Source organism: Psammomys obesus, unplaced genomic scaffold (genome assembly GCF_907164565.1).
Source record: "Psammomys obesus unplaced genomic scaffold, mPsaObe1.curated_primary_1811, whole genome shotgun sequence".
Classification (NCBI taxonomy): domain Eukaryota; kingdom Metazoa; phylum Chordata; class Mammalia; order Rodentia; family Muridae; genus Psammomys; species Psammomys obesus.
Window position 1 is genome coordinate 8,405,782 of NW_026587216.1, and position 21,082 is coordinate 8,426,863.

A 21,082-nucleotide genomic window follows, 5' to 3' on the forward strand; every position below is an offset into this window, starting at 1 on the left:
CATCTTGGACAATCTGGAGTGGGCAAATATTTTCCCCAAGAATACAAATCTTACTCATTTATATTGATTCAGGTTTCAACCTCTTTTTTTTTTTTTCTGATAGTTACTTGATAGAGATTTGGTATCATACTCCAACACTGAATAAAGGTCTGTGAGAAGAATGATCTTGAATGAACATTCTTAAATACAATTATGATAATTTGGTGTGCATAAAACAATCTTATACTGAATTAGTAAAGTGGTGGTTTTAGGTTCTCCTCCAAGATCCACAACTTCGCTAGCCCTGGGTAGTTGGCTAAGTCTTCTTTTTCTTTTCTTTTAATTAATTAATTAATTTATTTATTTATTCACTTTACATCCCAATTGTAGCCTTTTCCTACTCTCCTCCTGGTCCTATCCTCCTTCCTTCTTTCCCTTCTCCCCCATCCCTCCCCAGAAAAGCACCCCCCCAGCCTACCCATTCTAGGTTTTCATTAGGTGGCATGATTTCTCACTTGTAAAGTGGGTCTTAAGTCCAATTATAGAGGGGTTGGTTACTGCCAAGGCATGTGTGCCACTTCTGCACCTTTAGGAAGCTAAGCTTATTGTTCTTGTTGTTTTATGATTCATAGGTCAAATGGTCAACATTGAAAACATGTACAAATGAGCAATATTATACAGGTTAAGCAGGTCATATTTGTATATCTATCTGTCTATCTAAACTCTAAAGGGATTTTTATTTTTTATTATAAAAGAGCTCACCTCCCCCAAATGGGGCAAGAGCCTTACCAGGCCACAGAGGAAGACAATGTAGCCAGTTCTGATGAACACTGATAGGCTAGGGTGAGATGAATGGGGAGGAGGACATCCTCTATCACTGGACTTGGAGAGGGGCATGGGAGGAATTGAGGGAGGGAGGATGGGATTGGGTGGAGATGAAGGAGGGGTCTGTGATGGGATACAAAGTGAATAAATTGTAATAAATTTAACAATATAAAAAGAGTAATCAGCAGAACTATATAGCAGTATCTTCTCAAAGAATAACAAAGAAAACAAACAAAAGAAAAAAGAAAGGAAAAGAAAAAATCCATAGCAATTACTCCCAGTAATGCCTATGACTTGCATTATTCATGTTAATGTTTCCCTTTGGGCACATGACCATAATAATACTCAGAGATTTTAGAAAGACACTAATTGCCCAGTTTATTTATTTTTTTCTTCCATTTTGGGAACTTTAACTTCATATTCCCATGACTTTGGACTTCTAAAACCAAATTCATTTCACCCAAAAAAGTAAAGAACCACATTGGAGAAACACAAACTTTAGTGGGAGTGTATGTTCCTACCATTCCAAAGCTTCTTCTGCCTAGGGCTGAATGACAAGCTCCCACCTACCCATTGTCTCTTTAGGTGTGCTAATTCAAATACTATGCATTTAGCTTTTACTTCTTAAACAACAACAACAAAACTTCTTCTGAAAACATATCCAGTTTCCAAAGAACATATATTAGAGAAGAGGGAGAGAGGGTGGGACTGGGAGAAGATGAGGGAGGGGGCAACAGCTGGGATACAAAGTGAATAAACTGTAATAAATAAATGATAGATAGATAGTAGATAAATAAATTAATTTTAAAAAGCCTTAAAATGTTCCAAATTTTTTGAGATTCTAATTGCATCATTTCCTTCTTTCCTGTCCTCCCTCAAGAATTTATTTCAAATTCATGGCTTTTTTAAAATTAATTGCTGTTATGTACAAACATATATACATATACATATATATATATGTATGTGTATATATATATATGTATACATATATATATATATATTCCTAATTTATTTTTGCTTTATATAGTGCTAAGGGATAAATGTAAGGTCTTGTGTGTATTGTGTGCATACTTCACCATTAAACTACATTCCTAGCCTTGATTGAATGCTTTTCATCTGGATAATAAACAACTTTAAAAATATGTCATATTCTAATAGTGAGAAAACACAATCTGGCTGCTCCTAGGGCAGAGAGGAACATTTGGCCAACAGTTCAATGTGAGGCAAATCAGCCTGAGAATGAAAGAGAACAATTTTCCCCTCCTTACAGAATGCAGACAGATTCATACTACCATATCCAGATCGCTCTGGAGACAACCTGACAAGAGCAGTAAAGGAGCCACCCCAGCCATTCAGAGCTGAGAGCTTACTGGTGACTTGGAATGATAAATGTCTGCATTTGGGATTCACATTTTAATGTCAGTTACCAGAAGGAAACCTGTCGGCTAGGGAGATAGAGCAAGATACAATCAGAATTACCAGAATTACAGAACTGTATTCTTTCTTGACTGGAGGCATAACCTTCTAGCTTGGCATTATATCTGAGTACTTTATCTTTGAGACATATATTTATAATAGAATTATAGGCAGATGATTTTATCCATTTATATGTATACTACATATAGTATCTACATTATAGATAAACATATAGAGAAAATGATATATTTATATAATCTTTACCTTTTCTGTGATTTTCTGTTTCATTTTTCCCTAAGCTGAACCTGCAATTCTGGATATTCTGATTACCTCCCAGTAGCTTATAATAGATTCTAAGTGGAGTACTATGAGGAAGACCCCAAACAAACAGCCACCAGCTCTCCTCTGTGTATTCAGCTTCTAGCATCTGCACTTTTGCAGATAATTAAATAGCTTCACTAACTTTATTTCTGCTCTTTGAAGCTAGGTTCTTTCTTGGGAATCTATACATTGGTTATCTTCTCTGCTTCATCTACCTAGGTGAGAGGTCACATTTTCAGGTAGTTTTTTTCCTGAACTAAAGTTTCTGTGCCTCCAACCTGACTCCAATCCTTTATGAGTCATGGGTTATGACACTGAGCTTGGCTTTATTTATGTGTTTCCTGGTGTGCTAATCTTGTGTTTCTACTGTGTAGTCAGCTTGTGACAGTTGCTTTGTGCTGAATTCACAGTGCTCAGATGTTTCCTACCACATGACAAATGCTCAGGAGAGGTTGTTGAAGGACAGCCTGGGAACACTATTGATGGTGTTGTTATGCCAGTGATTTCCATGCAAGTTTTTACAGCTGCCCATCCAGATACCCACATAATTATTTTCAACAAAGAAATGTTGATAAACATTTTTTTTTTTTTTTGCAATTGACATCATGATGGCTCAAACTATCATAAAATGATGTGACAGATTGTGAACTATCAGGATGCACATGATTAGGGTGAAATTTTGTTTCTGTTTCTTAAGAGTTTCTATGACCTGTTAAACCTTTAATTACTTACAGGTGAGGCCTCAAGAAGGCTTAAGGAGGGGCAAGGGTAGCTTGCCTATGTAAATACTGTAGAAAGAGCTAAGCCCTTTTGTTCAGATAAATTCTTATTTAACACGAACATAACATAGGTTATACCTCAAACAGCTATAACCTATAAGATCGTGCATATTCACCACCAAAAATAAGTATAATATTGTTGTCAGGTACTTGCGGACAGAGGACAGAGCTTGTGCATTCTCAGCACCTCTGAGAACTTAAGGTTCAAGAAATGATACCCTGCTTACCAGGATGTTCTCACCACAATCAGCCTAAGATGCCTTTGGGAGAGACTTCACTATGCCCTCCATTACTGCTGTCCTCTGTAAATGCTAAAGAACCCTGGACTCCCAACTTTTCATATCCCAGGTAGTTCCATACAGCAACAATCTTGGCTTAATGCATTCCCTACCAACCACCTTTTCTCATACTTCTTTTCCTCTGGGTCCTATAGTGTTTGAGATCAACAAAATGTCTCTGTCCTCCAGTTCTTCTTTTAAACCATTCAGTTTTTTTTTTTTTTCCATTGAAACTCAAAATTCCACTTGAGGTTTCTGTTGCCACCATAGCTCTTGCAAGTGGTGGCTTCTCTTTCCATTTGCTCATTCTGTTACTTCAAATGATGTATCTTCTTGATCTTTGTTTTCAGATTCAGACCATTTTCTTCTCTTGGTTGCTTTTCACACTTAACTAATCATAGTCTACACTACTCAAGCCCCAGTAACTTTACTTTTTAAAGAAGATTGGCAATATTCTATTTCTGATCACCTTTGACTTGAGTTATTACAACCTTAACAAGCCTTTGTTCCATACTTCCCTTCCTACCTCCATTTTTGAATTTCTTCTCTCCTTCCTCTTCCTCCCTACCTCCTTTGCTCTTTCTCTTTTTTTTTTTTTCTGATTTTTAAGAAAGGATCATGTGCAGCACAGGCTAATCTCAAACTCATTGTATTAACTGAAGGTGATGTTGAACTGGAGGACTTCTTGCATCTACCTACAAAAAGAACTAGGGACAGGAGCTTCATAAGGAGACCAACAGAGCCAAGCAAAACAAAACAAAACAACAACAACAACAAAAAACAAACCCTGGGCTCAGGTGGGCCTGCAGAGACTGATATTCCCACGAAGGACCATGCATGGAGAGGACCCAGAGCCTCTGTTCAAAAGAAGCCCATTAGGTGATCAGTTTCCAAGTGGGTCCCTAGTAAGGGGATCAGGGGCTGTCCTTGCTACAAACTCAGTGGCTGGCTCTTTGATCACCTCTCCCTGTGGGATGCAGCCTTGCCAGACCACAGAGGAAGATGATGTAGCCTACCCTGATGAGACCTGATAGGCAAGAGTCAGATAGAAGGAGAGGAGGACCTCCTTTATCAGGGGCATAGGAGGAGAAGAGGGTAAGTAGGTGGGACTGGGAGGAGATCGTGGGGGGCTACAGCCAGGATACAAAGTGAACATATTGTAATAAATAATAAGACAATGCAGCCAGGCCTGATGAGATCTGATAGGCTAGGGTCAGAGAGAAGGGGAGGAGGACCTCCCCTATCAGTGGACATGGGAAGGGGCATGGGAGGAGAAGAGAGAGGGATTCAGAGGGGATAAGGGAGAGGGCTACAGCTGGCCTACAACATGAATAAACTGTAATTAACAAAAACAAAAATTAATAAAGAAAAATCAATTGGATTCTGTCATCCGTGCACCTATATGTCAGGTTTCATGCATGCTAAGTGCACAGTCTACAAACCAAGCTACATTCCCAGTTACCAAGGGTGATTCTACCCTTGGCTGTATTTTTCAGAGAACAACCAGATTGCACCTTTGAGTGCAATCAATGCTACATTGCTTTGGGCCAGCATGGCCTCTCACTCAGTAGAGTGATTCATGAGGTCTCGCATTGTCCGAGTTTCCACCTCCTCTGTGACTTCATCTTCTTTGCTGCAGACCTAAGGTTCTTTTTATTACTTTATCCTGGGACTTTGCCTGGAACTGGCCAAAGGAGCACTGATCATTAGCTTCTGGAGGAATTATTTTCTCTATCTGGTATTTCCTTACTGAATATGCTATCATTTTTACTGTCTTCAGATCTCCCCTCAAATGTTAGATTATCATAGATCTTCATTTTCTCACCCTTTCTCAACAATCTTGATATCCTCTATTTTCTGTTCCATGGTGGTTCCATTGTGGTTCACAGGAGTAGTTGTTGGAGACGGTTAGTGAAGGGCGGATATGGTCAAAATACAATTTACACATGGATTAAATTCTTGAAGGATAAATAATAGATTAGTACATATGCTAGTGCTTTGTGATTGGAAAGAGAAAGCTGCATATGAGGCATTGAGTATTACAAAAGAAGACTGACCTAATCTGAGGGGTGCAACATATTGTGACCAGCTGAAATCTGAAGCAGCTAAAACTTTTTTTTTTAATTTAAATTTATTTTTTTATACTTTATTCATTTTACATCTCCATTGTAGCCTCCTCTGTCATCTCCTCCTGGTCTCCTTCTCTCCTTATCTCCCCTATCTGCTCCCCTATTGCTCAGAAAGGGGGAGCCCTCCTCCCATACCATCTGACCCAGCCTATCAAGTCTCATCAGGATTCCCTGCCCCTTCTTCCTTTATGGCCTGTCGATACCCCACCCCCCCACTATCAGGAAGTGATCAAAGAGCAGGATACAGAGTCCATGTCAGAGTCAGCTTCTGCTCCCTTTACTAGGGTACCCACATGAAGACTTAGCTGCCTGTCTGTTGGCCACATCCTAGCAGTGGGTCTAAGACCTCTTCATCATGGTCCTTGGTTGGTGCATCAGTCTCTGCAGGCCCCATGGGCAGAGAATAACAGAGCAGGTAAAAATTTTAATGATGAGAGCAGTCAATCAGAGGAAAGGGAAAGAGAGTTATGTCACTAGAAAAGGACAAAACACTAGTTGTGTACACTAGAAGGAGCAGGGTATGCCACCTGAAGGGAAAAAGTCTTTGTGTCCTTTGACAATCCCAGACTCTTGTTTTGATGTCTACATTTGTCGATAGACTACAGCAAAATAAATGCTGTTCAACCTTAAAATACAATCTGACAGTGAACAGAGGATTCTCTTGTTGGCTTCTTACATTTCAGGAACGAGTTTGCCACCAACCGAGAAGTTTAACCTCAATCCTCTTGTTCATGCTAACGGGCTTATTTTCATTTCTTCTTCAAAGAACACACACCCTCACAATCTGCTGCTTTGTAGCTCATCCTTTCTCATCCAGCTAGCTTCCTATTTTTATTGCTGAGTCATCCAATCAGGCTTAATTGTCTCTCTCTCTCTCCAGCTGGCTTCATCCTTTTGGAGGAAAAATAAATATGCTACAGGTGCACTTTTTAAAATTAGGAAAACATGAGTCCCGAAATATGGATGGGGCGAGAGTGTAGTGGTGTATTCTGAAATTGTCAGAGTTGGTTACGATCTTGCATTTTTCCTTAAGGTGGCCAGTAGTAGTTTGTAAAGCATCCATTCCATCCTATAAACAGTCCAACCCACGGGGCTCGTGGAAAATTCTGTTCTTTTTAAATTTTTTTTCATATAGTCTTTATTTTGTGGCTTAATTATTTCCTTTCATTTTCCTTCAAAATAAATGTGGCATGGTATAAAGAGATAAGAAAATTACATAGCTAAAATGATTTAGAAATAACTATGCCTTTTGTTTCTGTACTAAAGAGCAAACCCAGGGACTCACACATGCTAGGCAAGTGATGTAACAATGAGCTATGCATTCCATACACTAAAATGCATCTTTTTATTTCTCTTCTTTATTTTGTTTATTAAAAAAAAACAAAAACAAAAACTGTATTTCCAAATAAAATAGTTGTTGGAAAGTGGAAAAGGAATGTTTAACATTCCTCCTAAGAACAAGGCTTGTTGCTATTATCTCATAGGAATGTTAAGGAAAGTGCCATGAATATAAAGATTCTGGAGAAGCTGGGGAGATGGCTCAGTTGATGGAGCATCTGCTGGATTGCCCTGCCCATGGGACTCGGATTATTCGTGGGATTCGAGGCGAGAGAAAAGGAAGGGAACCAAGCAGTAGTTTGTCAAGGTTCCGTTTATTGTAGGGCAAGGCTTTACTTTTATGCTCAAATAATAAGGTAGTGAAACAAGAGGGAGAGGGGCAAAAGGTTATCTCATGAGTCATTGAGGCTTTCCGTGGTTTTATCCTTAACTGTTAAAACCGGTCAGGTGGGGGGGTAGTTCTTGGTTTCGAGAAGCAATCTGTCCAGGTGGTCAAGGCTGATTGCAGACCCTGGAGCCAGCATCCATCGTAACTACGTGCCTGGGATTCTTGGTCCCCTGCACTGGACAGCTTGACAAGTACAAGCACCTCAGTTCACATCCCCAAGACACAAAAAGTCGAGGTCAACAAGGAGCATCTGTAACTCTATCCGGGTCTCCCCTGCTGAATTAAGGTACTCCAGGTTTAGTGAGAGGCCTCATGACAAGAATGAGACACCTAATGTTGACCACTGGAAAGCAAGAGCATATTCACATATGCACATGTATGCTCTCTCTCTCTCACACACACACAGACACACACAAACCCCTACACAATGTAACTTGAGAATAGTCTTTATTCCATGTGCCTGATTGCAAGGTAAAAAGAGAGGGCAGAAGTATTGTGAGATCCAGATGATCAGGGAATTTGTTGTGAGGTGGTGTCTCTCAAGAAGCCTCACCAATATGATTGCCTCAAAATGAACTTATTAAGGACAACGACAATGGACATGCTAAGAGAGGGAAAGAAGGAAAGGCCTAGGAGGTCTCAACACTGAAAAGAACTACAGGATACTAAGGAATGCTGATAGGTGGAGAAAGAGTCTTCCCCTGGGAAAAGCACACCAACTGGTTACCAAATAGTCAACTGTGGAAACATATACATGAGTAACATTATAAAGACAGAGAAGGTTGTACTTATGCATTTAGGAATACGCATACACACACACCTGCACACACAAGCAGGTGTATAATAACAATAATGAATAAAAACCATCATGAATTTGAAAGAAAGAAAAGGGTGGGGTATGGGAAGATTGGTAGGGAAGAAAGGAAAAGGGTGATGATGTAATTATATTATAATCTCAAAAAAATTAAAATTTCACACTGTATATAATGGTAAGAAATTCTGTAAGTGTTCAGTGTGGATGCAGGTATTAGATGTTTTGACCTACGGTTGGTTGACTCTAGAGGAGCAATAACTCATAAATACCGAGAGACAACTATGTGCTACTGTATAAATTTGAAATGATCTAAGCTTAAGCGGGGTAGGAGACATTGAAAATTGGCTAATTCCTGGAAAACTTTCAGGGAAGTAACTTGATAATGTGCTGTTGTCTTATTTTTAATGTTTTTCTCATGTTAAATTATATTTATTTATGTGTGTGTGTTCGTGTGTGTGTGTGTGTGTGTGTGTGTGTGTGTGTGTGTGTGTGTAAGAGCTGGGGACGTGCATCTTTGTGAGCAAGTGTCCACAGCACTAGAAAATAATGTTAGTTCCCCTCGAGCTGCAGTTCCAGATGGCTTCTGGGAACCAACCTTGGTTTCTATGCTAGAGAAAGAAATATTCTTAACAGCTGAGCTGTCCTTCAAGTCTCCTGTTGTCTGATACTAGACTTTATGTTATACTTTTAGAGTAAGGTAAAGGAGAAATAGCCACATGTCTTCAAAAGAAAGATTTGTGCTTCTAAAAAGTAAAAATGTTTTCTTTTGCATTCATAGTAAAAAGAGTCAGAGAAAATGCAAAAATTAAAACTTCAGCATTTCTTCAAATATAGTGTTGTCTAAATGGTTTGTTTTATTTTATTTTGACAGTCATATATGACTTTGCAATATTTAAAGTATTTCCTGAAAAAATTATTTATCAACATTTAATTCCTTACAGCCATATAGACCTACTTTTGAAAGTTACTATTGTTTTGGATCTTTTTGTACTCTGAATTTTGTTTTTGATGGTAAGGTAGTTGGAGAGATAGTCGCTCTAACTGGTCATTCATAGTATGTGAAGGCAACACTTCACATGAATGATGTAAAATAATACAAACAGTAAGTATAAAGGCCATTATTATTTTTTTCCTTTCACAGGTAAGAAACTTAGGTTCAGACAATCAAAGAGACTTGTCTATCACAGGAGATCTGAGGGAGATGTTCTATGAAATTAAAATGTCTAATGATGCCAATGTGTGGGTTTCTTCCAAATGTCATGTCATCTCCTTTAGAGCCAGTGCCTTGGGTTACTGAAATTCAGGACACCTTGATAGTGAGAGTACTACAGAAAAGTGGAATTTAATTCAGTGTGATAACATGAGGTGAAATAAGGCAACCGTGAGAGAACTGGAGACTTCTATTCTCAGCTTTGTCACTATCTTATTAAGTGAGCTCAGAAGAGCTTTTAACCTTTCAAAACCTGACTCTCTTCTTCTGGAGGGAAAATGAAGAAGGAGAGACTTTTCTAACAAGGATGTTCTGAAGATAAGGTAGTGTGGGTTCCCAGTTCCTGGAGAAAAGTTTGCTAAATGTGAGAGCTCTGAGTAAATAATTATCACAAGCTCAAATCAGCCTTGCAAGTTAACAGAGCATTTTCTTGTCAGAAAGGACCAAGTACAAGGTATAGGTATCACTGTGTCTTTTCTAAGACTAGAATCATTGCTTGAGTAGGAAGAAATATGTTTAAAAATGGAATAGGCTTGCAGACGACACATACCACTAACATTTGTTTGTGTTCTTTATTAATTATGTAAACTTTAAAGGTATAGATGTCATCCGAATAAACAAGAGATTAGGTTCAATGTTCTGTAGTGTCTAGTATAGCTATTACAACTAGCTAGGATTGACATATCCCAACCATCTGGCATGATGCAGGTCACTTAACAGATTCTGAAAACATGCTGACTGAATGAATAAATCATTCACTGCCTTGCTTTGCTAACTGGGGTTGTATAGACTATATTGACAGAGAACCACAAGGATACTAGGAGAGGTCTTTATACCAAGATAAGAAAGTCTGGATGTACTGTGATTCTCCTCAGGTACCAGTGGTATACTTCTGGAATTTTGCTTGAATTACTCTGTAGTGCATTGTGTATCCTTATGTAAATTATAATCTTTAGCTGTTAAACTAATTTACATAATGCATTTATATAAATAGAGTAAGTTCTTTATGTAGTTTAGTTCCACACTGCTTTCCATACTTGTTTTCTGATACCAGGAGGAGAGTTAAGTTTCTTTTCTTTTTTACTTAGAAACAAATTTAAATTTACAGAGTTGTACATTAGTGTATAAAATTCCTCTGTGATTTTGATCTTCTCCAAGATTTATAATCTTACAAAACTGACATATTTATTAAAGTAAAAATTGACTTTAGCGTATTGTCCATTAAAATGATGTCATTAATTAAACTATACATTTTATTTATAGACTTACAATGCTCATTGGTGTGCTTTGTCCCTGGGATTAGTTATAGGACTTCATGTCCTAATGGTACCTGCTTTTTTTTTTTTTTTTTCATAGATTTGGGATGTTCTTCAATCCTTTTGCAACATTGACATTGTCAAAGACTGGAAGATTTGTAGAACATGTTTAATTGTAATATTTCATCATGTTTGGACTAGAGCCATGCTCTCTTTATGAGAAAATGTATTTTAGGGGACATTCTCTTCTTGCCTCTCATCAAGGGCAAGTGTCGTCATCAATGCTTAGTGCTGGTGATATTAGTGTCAGTCACTTGGTTTATATATTGTTTTCCAGATTTGTCTACTGTAAAATTACTATCTGCTTTATCTTTTTTTCACACTTCATTCCTTAGAAGAAAATTACTAAGAACATGTCCTTATCCAAAGGAGAAAAGTGCTAACAACAGAATAGTAATAAAAATTTAGGAACATAAGTTCCACAGAACTTAAGTTCTGTGGTGTTATAATGATGATTTTATATTACTTCAATTCTATGACACTTATTGGCTACAATTGTTAGCTAAGGAAAATGTTCCCCTTACTCGTCCATTTCTTTGTCTGCATCAGTAGGTTTTCATGATTATTCACTGTTGTTGCCCAATGTTTTCATTATTTATTTTGTTTCTCAACCTAGGCCAGCCTTAGCCAACTCTTAGGTTATCTATGATGTATTATAGATAAGCTTCTAGATTGAATTTGCAGCCTTTACCTATTTTGCACATTTCACTACATGATCCACATTCGCCTTGCGTTCTCTATACCCAGTCCTTGAATATTGAGTTTCATTTTTTTTTGATAAAGAGAGAGAGAAAGACATCATTGTTCATTTCTTTTGTTAGACTACCATGCCATTATTGTTTCCCATCCCCACCCAGTGGAGGTTTTATTTCATCTTGCAGGGTGCAGTATGTTACAGAGGGAAGTCAGGCTGTTGGCTGGGTTACTCACAAACTCATGCTTATCTGGCTTTCTTAGATAGCTCAAGACCTTCTGTCCAGAAAGTGGTACTAGTCACAGTGGGCTGGACCCTCCTGCATCAATTAATTGAGACATCCTCCACAGACGTGCCATTGGACGGTCTCATCTTGGCAGTTTGTCAACTGAGTTTCTCCTATCAATGGACATGGGGGGGGGAGCATGGGTGGAGAAGAGGGAGGGAAGATGGGATTGGGAGGGGAGAAGGAAAGGATACAAAGTGAATAAACTGTAATTAAAAAAAATACCAAAAAAATAGTTCAGGTATTCAGTTCTTAAAGTGTGGCCAAGTACATTACTATCTGAAAATATATTAGAAATACAAGATCTTGTGCTTGACCTCAGGACTTTGGGGATGAGGTCCAGGAATTCGGAGTATGACAAGTGCTTGAGGGGATTATGATAATCACTGATGTTTGAAAAACATTCTGTTAGGACCTTTTATTCAGCATTGGTTCAGTCTTGCCATTGTTAGGAGAGCTTGTTAGAACAATGACATAGTCAGACTTTGTTCCAGGCCACATTAAAATTAATATTTTATCAAGAACTTGAATAATTTTTATGTTTATTAAAGGCTGAACTACTGTGCTGGAGGAAGAAGAAATAAGTGCTCTTTTAAAATGTATTAACCAAAGGCGGATAGCATCACTCGGTGGGCAAAACACTTTGCCATGCAATCCTGATGACCTGAGTTCAGTTCCCAGAACCCATAGTGGAAGCAGAGAATTGATTCTCCAAAGTTGTCCTTTGAGTTCCACATACACACTGCAGCACATAGACCTGTAGTCATATACGCATCATATACACTGTGATGACCGGTTTTAGATGTTGCCACATCCTTGAATTACCTACAAAAGAAATTGTGTCCATCAGGTTGACCAGTGGGCATGTCTGTGGGGGATTGTCTTGACTGATTTTTTGGGGTGAGACAATGCGATGCAACTTGTATGTGAGTAGCACCATTTCATGGGCTCTACTCTGGACTCTGAAGGGAAAGTCAAGAAAGTTCTGAAAGTGAAGAAAGTAACCTGAGCAGAAAAGAGTCAAGAAAAGATACCTTTCTCTGTGTTCTTGAGGTATTGTGATGAGTTGCTTAAATCTTGCCTCGAATTCCTTGAAATATTAAACTATAATGTAGCATTGTAAGCCAACTAAAGTTTTTCCTCCCCTGGGGGAAAAAAAGAATGTTCTCATTCACTGTTGTTTGTAGGAACTGTTCATACTTGCTGAAAAGATAAAAAAAGAAGTTTAACAGCTCATGCTGGCTACTCCTTTAAGAATATTTACAACTTAAAAACGTTTCTGCTAAATTTGTTAAATGCATTTTTAAAACTATTCTTCACAAGACATGGCAAAATAGAATGTCTTCCCATTTAAAAAATGAACAAATTAAGACTGTGAAAATTATTTTAATTCTCATAAGGACATATCAGTTTTTCCTGACTACCTTAATAGATGAGAACGTAAGTGACATGATAGAGTTCTTGCTAATGGAATATGAGTAATACCAATGAACTTATTATTGTACTGACTTAAAGCATCAGACAATTTATTTCCCCATTTCTCTCTCTTTCTTTGTTTTGAGGCCTGCTCATGGGTGATAGAGGGAAAAAAATACAGGTAGAGCATGACCTCTAGATTTTCTATTGGGTGCATAGAACCTTGCCCATAAAAATATTTCCTGACCTTAATATGGGCCTGGTTATCTGGTTAATTTTTAACTTTCATTAAAAATCAAGGACATCTATGGTTTAGTTGTTTGAACTGTTAGTGTCACTTTGATTAATGGACAGGTTTGTACATTTATAAGACTGCCAAAGGGCAGCTATTGTTCTGAAACAACTAAACAATTCAGTGATGGTTTAATTTAACTTCATAGCTCCTTATTAGTGTAAATGTACATTTTTCCATTTAAACATTTATAATTATCTTATTACTATAAGTAACACAACATATCTCTATCATACATATCTGGAGGAACAAGAAAACTTTGAGACTTTAAAAAAATGTGATTGACTATTAATCTCACCATCTCCTTCGATAGTCTGATGGGGAGAGTCAGAGATCCCCTGTGGAAGGTTCTGCCCTGTCCCTTGTCTTGTCCCACTTCTGATGTTATCCTCTTTGTCCTCCTGAGTGAGGTTTCAGCCTCTTCCCTAGGGTACTCTTTGTTATTTAGTTTCTTTAGGTCTATAGATTTTAGTAATTTTTTTATCCTATATTATAGGGCTAATATCCACTTATAAGTGAGTATATTCCACATGCATCTTTCTGCTTCTGGGTTACCTTACTTTTGGCAGCATGCAGAAAACCTTATGGAAGAAGAGGAAGATAGAAAGACCGAGAGAGGACAGAAACTCCACAAGGAACTGGGAGGAGGTGAGGGATGGATCTACAGCAGGGATACAAAGTGAATAAATGTTTCCCTATTTTGTAGAGTAAATACAATTGAAGCAAGGAGAAAAATTTCAGCTTTGAAGAATTAAAATTAAATTAAAGTTGCCTTACCGTTCTTTGGTTTCCTCAGTGGGTTTCAAACATACGCCTTACTCTACCAGTGAATTAGATTCCAACAAAATGATCCAATGGACATATTTTGGAACTAGCATTACCTCATAACAAATGCCCATTCTCTGGATAATGTTGTGTTTGTTAATTAGGCTCCCACAATAATAAAAACCATTTTATTTTAGCTGTAAAGCATGTGGCAGATGCTAAAATACCACAGGAAAAAAAAACCCCAGCAAATGAATCAACAGGCATTTTAAAATGTATTTGAGAAAATGCATTTTAGAAAATTCTATAAGTTTCGCCCCCCTCCCCTGAGCCTGCCAGGTTGATTGTCAAATATACCAAGCTATTTTGGGTACATGGAGAAGGAAATGCCAGTTTTTGAAATTTGGTCTCATGACACTGGTAAATAAAAGCTATTTTAGTGTTAGAAGAACCCACTAGAACAGAACGATACATATATTAGAAACCACAGTACCTCTTGCCACTCCTAGTTTATCCACATAAAAAAACTCTTCTCTTCTGTGCTATATTGTTAACCACATGTAGATATAGTAAATAAGACAGTCTAATTCTAACTCTGAACTTTGTTAGCAGTTCTTTGCAATGTGAGTTTATAGAATTCATCACATCCTCTCAGTCATATGTCCATCAAAACATTCTCTTGAGGAAAGAAGAGAGATAAGTGAAAATGCTTGAAAAGCTAGAAAACTTTACGATCTTCTCCACTTAGTACAAGTTCTACATGTTGTGACTTGTTCTTGCTTGAAGACTTTGTTGACCATGAAAAAGATATTTGCATTTTAAAGTGTAATTTCAACTCCATTTTATGATGACTTTCTTAACAATTGTTTCCCACAAAAGTTGTTGATGCTTTGCTCTGAAATATTATAAATAAGCTGGATGTGATAGTATGTGGTTATATTTCTAGGCTGAGGCAGGAGAGTCATGATTTGGGCAATGTAGAAGAATTCATACTTGATGGTCAGCTTGGTCTATGCTTTGTTTCAAAGAAAAAATTATAGATATAAATGTAGAGACTAAATGAGGAAATTCAAATATTCTTATAAATGAAGACTTATCCATCCTCTATGGAAATAAGTTTTAGGAAGTATGGGACAGATAATGTGGAGGGTGTAATATGGACATGAAAAAGCAAAAATCTGAAATTCTAAAAATAAGGGAACACAGCAGAAATAGGCAGTAGTGAATATATATATATGCCAAATCTCACTGCTTTGGGTTCTTCCTTTCATCTTTCCCAGTTAGTGTGTGTTTAAGGAAACAGCATAAGAAGAGATAGCAGTGGAGAAAAGCTGATGAAAGAGTTCACAGGTTAATTAGGTCCTGGATAATAGAGAGATTTCTAGATTGGGAGAGTATGTCACTACCTAGAAAACTGAGGTAGCACACACCTCTGGCCACTGTCAAAGGAAGAAGCTCCAAATTTGCTTCAAATTTCCCCTTTCCCTTTTGCATGGTTAGTGACTTTTGGAATCATTAGTCAGTGAACGCCCCAGTCAGCACCTGGCATTAAGAATAGAGAAGCTCCTAGATAGTATTAAGATGTTCATAATGTAAATATTCCCTTATTTTTCAAGGAAGTTTATACATATGTTATTAAGATATGTTCATATTTTCCTATGAAATTTGAAGACGGATTCTTCTGTGTAATATGAGTAAACCAGAGGAGTTCGTCAGGATAAAGATGTAACACTGACTTTCTACCCATCTGTAAGATCAGATACTGAGATAGGGCACTGGGACCAGGGCAGCATGGATTTCTTGAGGATGTCTGATTATCAGGAATGGCTATCACACACACAGTACATAGATGCCATTGCTAGTAAGTGCCTATCGACAAGAGAAAGACATGAACAGGTCTGTCATCACTTTCCCCCCAATCTTCTTTACTTAACAAGGATAAAATTGGGTAGCTAAAGTTTAAGAAACATTATTGAATTTATTTTCCCAGTAACCTTTTCTTTATACACTTGAATTAGTAGAGTGCAATTCATCATCGATTTTCTACAATAGACTGGTTTCTATACACTGTAAACTATATTAATATGAAATTGGCTATTGAAATGTTGAATGTTTTAATCCATTGAGGAATTTTAAATTATAAGTGATTATGTTGAATGGTGAGTTCCTTCCTCTAATATGGTATGTTTTAAAAATAGTTAACTATTTGAAAATAATCTTTAGAAACTGTTGTCCATTGAAGACAGTGTAATATACAAAAAGTGTCTGTCAATAGTTTTATATTTTAAAAGTTTTACAATTTATTATTGAAATTATAATATAATATCATTTCTCACTCTCTTTCTTCTCTGCAAACATTCTCTTTGCTCTCTTCCAAATTTATGCCGTCAATTTTACTAATTGTTGTTACATGTAAATATGTAAATGTATATACTTTTATATTCCTAAATATAATCATTCTGTACTTGTATGCATGCTTTCAGGGATGACCCTTAGGATGGATAACCTATTGCTGTTTTTTCCCCTACAGGAACAGTGTTTTTCTAAATCTCAGCATTTCTTTTTTTTTTTTTTAATATTTTACTACTTTATTTGTGTATTAGTAAAATCTTATTGTGCCTTTGAAATCACAAAAGGTATTCACATATATTCATTCCATTTCATTGCCAACCTATAAAGTACAAGACAAGATTGCTGATTCTTTTGAGATGAGGAGTTTGAGATGATCGTCTCTGTTTTGTTAGGGCACTGCCTGTGGACACAAGATGTCAAAGAATTAAACTAAGACTCATAGTCATATCTGCTGGTTATTTTTGATTGCTCCTTCCAACACACAAAACTGCATCATGCAACTGTCCCCATCTCAACTGGACAGGAGCCATGCATTCACACTGTTTGTAACCACTGTGCGGCCAGTATAATGCAGGATATGAACACCTCTTTGAACATTCATTACAAATCAACCACAGAAATGGTCCACTAGGAAACAGAAAGTGAGAGCACGATAGTGACATTTTCTTCAAGGAACAGAAGACTTAGTATTTCAACTTCTGTTTCATTTTTCCCTCATGCCTATGTCACAGCCCAACAAAAAATAAATAATTGGGTTACTTTTTTTTTCTTTTTTTTTTATTAATTACACTTTATTCATTTTGTATTCCCCATAAGCCCCTCCCTCCTCCCCTGCCAATCCCACCCTCCCTCCCCTTTCTGCATGCATGCCACTCCCCAAGTCCACTGATAGGGGAGGTTCTCCTCTTCTTTCTGATCTTAGTCTATCAGTTCTCATCAAAAGTGGCTGCATTGTCCTCTACTGTGGCCTGGTAAGGCTGCTCCCCCCTCAGGGGGAAGTGATCAACGAGCAGGCCAATCAGATTATGTCAGAGGCAGTCCCTCTTCCCATTACTATGTAACCCACTTGGACACTGAACTGCCATGGGCTACACCTGTGCAGGGGTTCCAGGTCATCTCCACGAATAGTCCTTGGTTGGAGTATGAGTCTCTGGGAAGTTCCCTGTGTTCAAATTATCTTGTTCTGTTGCTCTGCTTGTGGAGTTACCGTCCCCTCCAGCTCTTACTATTTCCCACTTCTTACATAAAATTCCATTCGCTCTGCCCATCAGTTGGCCATCAGGCTCAGCATTTGCTTTGACAGTCTATACTGCAGAAGCTTTCAGAGGCCCTCTGTAGCGGGTTCCGAGGTTGTTTCCTATTTTCGTTTTCTTCTGATGTCCATCCTCTTTGCCTTTCAGGATGGGGATTGAACATTTTAGTTAGGGTCCTCTCTTTTGCTTAGTTTGTTTAGATGTACAGATTTTAGTGGGTTTATTCTATATTGTATGTTTATATGAGTGAGTATATACCGTGAGTGTCTTTTTGCTTCTGGGACAACTCACTCAGGATGATCCTTTCCAGGTCCCACCATTTACCTGCAAATTTCATGATTTCCTTATTTTTCATTGCTGAGTAATACTCCATTGTATAGATGTACCACAGTTTCTGCATCCATTCTTCAGTTGAGGGGCATCTGGGTTGTTTCCAGCTTCTGGCTATTACAAATACAGCTGCTACAAACATGGTTGAGCAAATGTCCTTTTTGTGTACTTGCGCCTTTTTTGGGTATATGCCTAGGAGTGGTATGGCTGGATCTTGAGGAAGCGCTATTCCTAGTTGTCTGAGAAAGCGCCAGATTGATTTCCAGAGTGGTTGTACCAGTTTACATTCCCACCAGCAGTGGAGAAGGGTTCCCCTTTCTCCACAACCTCTCCAGCATGTGTTGTCCCTTGAGATTTTCATCTTGGCCATTCTGATGGGTGTAAGGTGAAATCTCAGGGTTGTTTTGATTTGCATTTCCCTAATGTCTAATGAGGTTGAGCATTTCTGTAAGTGCTTCTCTGCCATTCGATATTCCTCTGCAGAGAATTCTCTCTTTAGCTCTGTTCCCCATTTTTTAAGGGGATTACTTGGTTTGCTGCTTTTCGGCTTGTTTAGTTCTTTATATATATTGGATATGAGTCCTCTGTCAGATAAAGGGTTGGTGATGATTCTTTCCCAATCTGTAGGCAGTCGCTTTGTTTTGATGACTGTGTCCTTTGCTTTACAGAAGCTTTTCAATTTCATGAGGTCCCATTTATTGATTGTTGCTCTTAGAGCCTGTGCTGTTGATTTTCTGTTCAGGAAGTTTTCTCCTGTACCAATGAGTTCTAGGGTATTCCCCACTTTTTTTTTCTATCCGATTTAATGTGTCTGGTTTTATGTTGAGGTCTTTGATCCAGTAGGACTTCACTTTTGTGCAGGGTGATAAGTATGGATCTATTTTCATTTTTCTACATGTAGACATCCAGTTGGACCAGCACCATTTGTTAAAGATGCTATCTTTTTTCCATTGTATGGTTTTGGCATCTATGTAAAAAATCAGGTGTCCGTAAGTGTGTGGGTTTATTTCTGGGTCTTTTGTTCGGTTCCATTGATCCACCATTCTGTTTCTATGCCAGTACCATGCAGTTTTTATAACTGTTGCTCTATAGTACAGCTTGAGATCAGGGATGGAGATACCTCCAGAAGATCTTTTATTGTAGAGGATTGTTTTAGCAATTCTCGGTTTCTTGTTATTCCATAAGAAGTTGAGAATTTTTCTTTCCAGGTCTGTAAAGAATTGTGTTGGTAATTTGATGGGAATTGCATTAAATCTGTAGATTACTTTTGGTAAAATGGCCATTTTTACTATGTTAATCCTGCCAAGCCATGAGCATGGGAGACCTTTCCATCTTCTCATATCTTCCTCTAATTCTTTCTTCAGAGACTTGAAATTATTTTCATACAAGTCTTTGACTTGCTTGGTTAGGGTTACACCAAGGTACTTTATTTCATTTGTGGCTATTGTGAAGGCTGTTGTTTCTCTAATTTCTTTCACAACCCTTTGGTCTTTTGTATACAGGAGTGCTACTGATTTTTTTGAGTTAATTTTGTATCCGGCCACTTTGCTGAAGGTGTTTATCAGCTGTAGGAGTTCCCTGGTAGAGTTTTTGGGGTCATTCATGTATACTATCATATCATCTGCAAGTAGTGATAATTTGACTTCTTCCTTTCCCATCTGTATCCCCTTGATCTCCTTCAACTGTCTTATTGCTCTAGCAAGGACTTCCAGCACTATGTTGAAGAGATATGGAGAGAGTGGGCAGCCTTGTCTTGTCCCTGATTTCAGTGGGATTGCTTTAAGTTTCTCTCCGTTTAGTTTGATGTTGGCTATAGGCTTGCTGTATATCGCCTTTACTATGTTTAGATATGTGCCTTGTATCCCTGATCTCTCCAGTACTTTAAACATGAATGGATGTTGGATTTAGTCAAATGCTTTTTCAGCATCTAGGGAGATTATCATGTGTTTTTGTTTTCTTTCAGTTTGTTAATATGGTGGATCACATTGATGGATTTCCATATATTGAACCACCCCTGCATACCTGGGATGAAGCCTACTTGGTCATAGTGGATAATATCTTTGATGTGTTCTTGGATTCGGTTTGCAAGTATTTTGTTAAGTGTTTTTGCATCAATGTTCATAAGGGAGATTGGCCTGAAATTCTCTTTCTCTGTTGAGTCTTTGTGAGGTTTAGGTACCAAGGTGATTGTGGCTTCAGAGAATGAGGTTGGTAATGTTCCTTCTGTTTCTATTTTGTGGAATAGTTTGAAGAGAATTGGAGTTAGCTCTTCTTTGAAGGTCTGGTAGAATTCTGCGTTGAAGCCATCTGGTCCTGGGCTTTTTTTGGATGGGAGACTTTTGATGACTGCTTCTATTTCTTTGGGGGATATAGGACTATTTAATTGATTTACCTGGTCCTGATTCAGCTTTGGTAAGTCAAATCGATCAAGAAAATTGTCCATTTCATTTAGATTTTCAAATTTTGTGGCATATAGACTTTTGAAGTAAGTCCTAATGATTGTTTGGATTTCCTCAGTGTCTGTAGTTATGTCCTCCTTTTCATTTCTGATTTTGTTGATTTGGGTGGTGTCTCTCTGCCTTTTAGTTAGCTTGGCTAAGGGTTTGTTGATCTTGTTGATTTTCTCAAAGAACCAGCTCTTGGTTTCATTGATTCTTTGAATTGTTTTATTTGTTTCTAATTGATTAATTTCAGCCCTGAGTTTGATTATTTCCAGCCGTCTACTCCTTTTTGGTGTGTCTGCTTCTTCTTTTTCTAGGGTTTTTAAGTGGGCCATTAAGTTGCTTGGATGAGCTGTCTCGAATTTCTTCTTGAAGGCACTTAGTGCTATGAACTTTCCTCTTAGCACTGCTTTCATTGTGTCCCACAAGTTTGGGTATGTTGTGTCTTCATTTTCATTGA

At 37.8% G+C, this 21,082-nt stretch overlaps 1 protein-coding gene across 1 annotated transcript in view; it reads left to right on the forward strand.

Moving 5' to 3' along the window:
- Positions 1-9,564, forward strand: part of LOC129673668 (potassium/sodium hyperpolarization-activated cyclic nucleotide-gated channel 1-like) — a 147,906-nt gene extending 138,342 nt beyond the window's left edge. Inside the window, exon 4 of the mRNA XM_055603559.1 lies at positions 9,409-9,564. Within this exon, the coding sequence (XP_055459534.1) occupies positions 9,409-9,564 (156 nt within the window). The remainder of the gene's footprint in view (positions 1-9,408) is intronic.
- Positions 9,565-21,082: the final 11,518 nt, after the last annotated feature.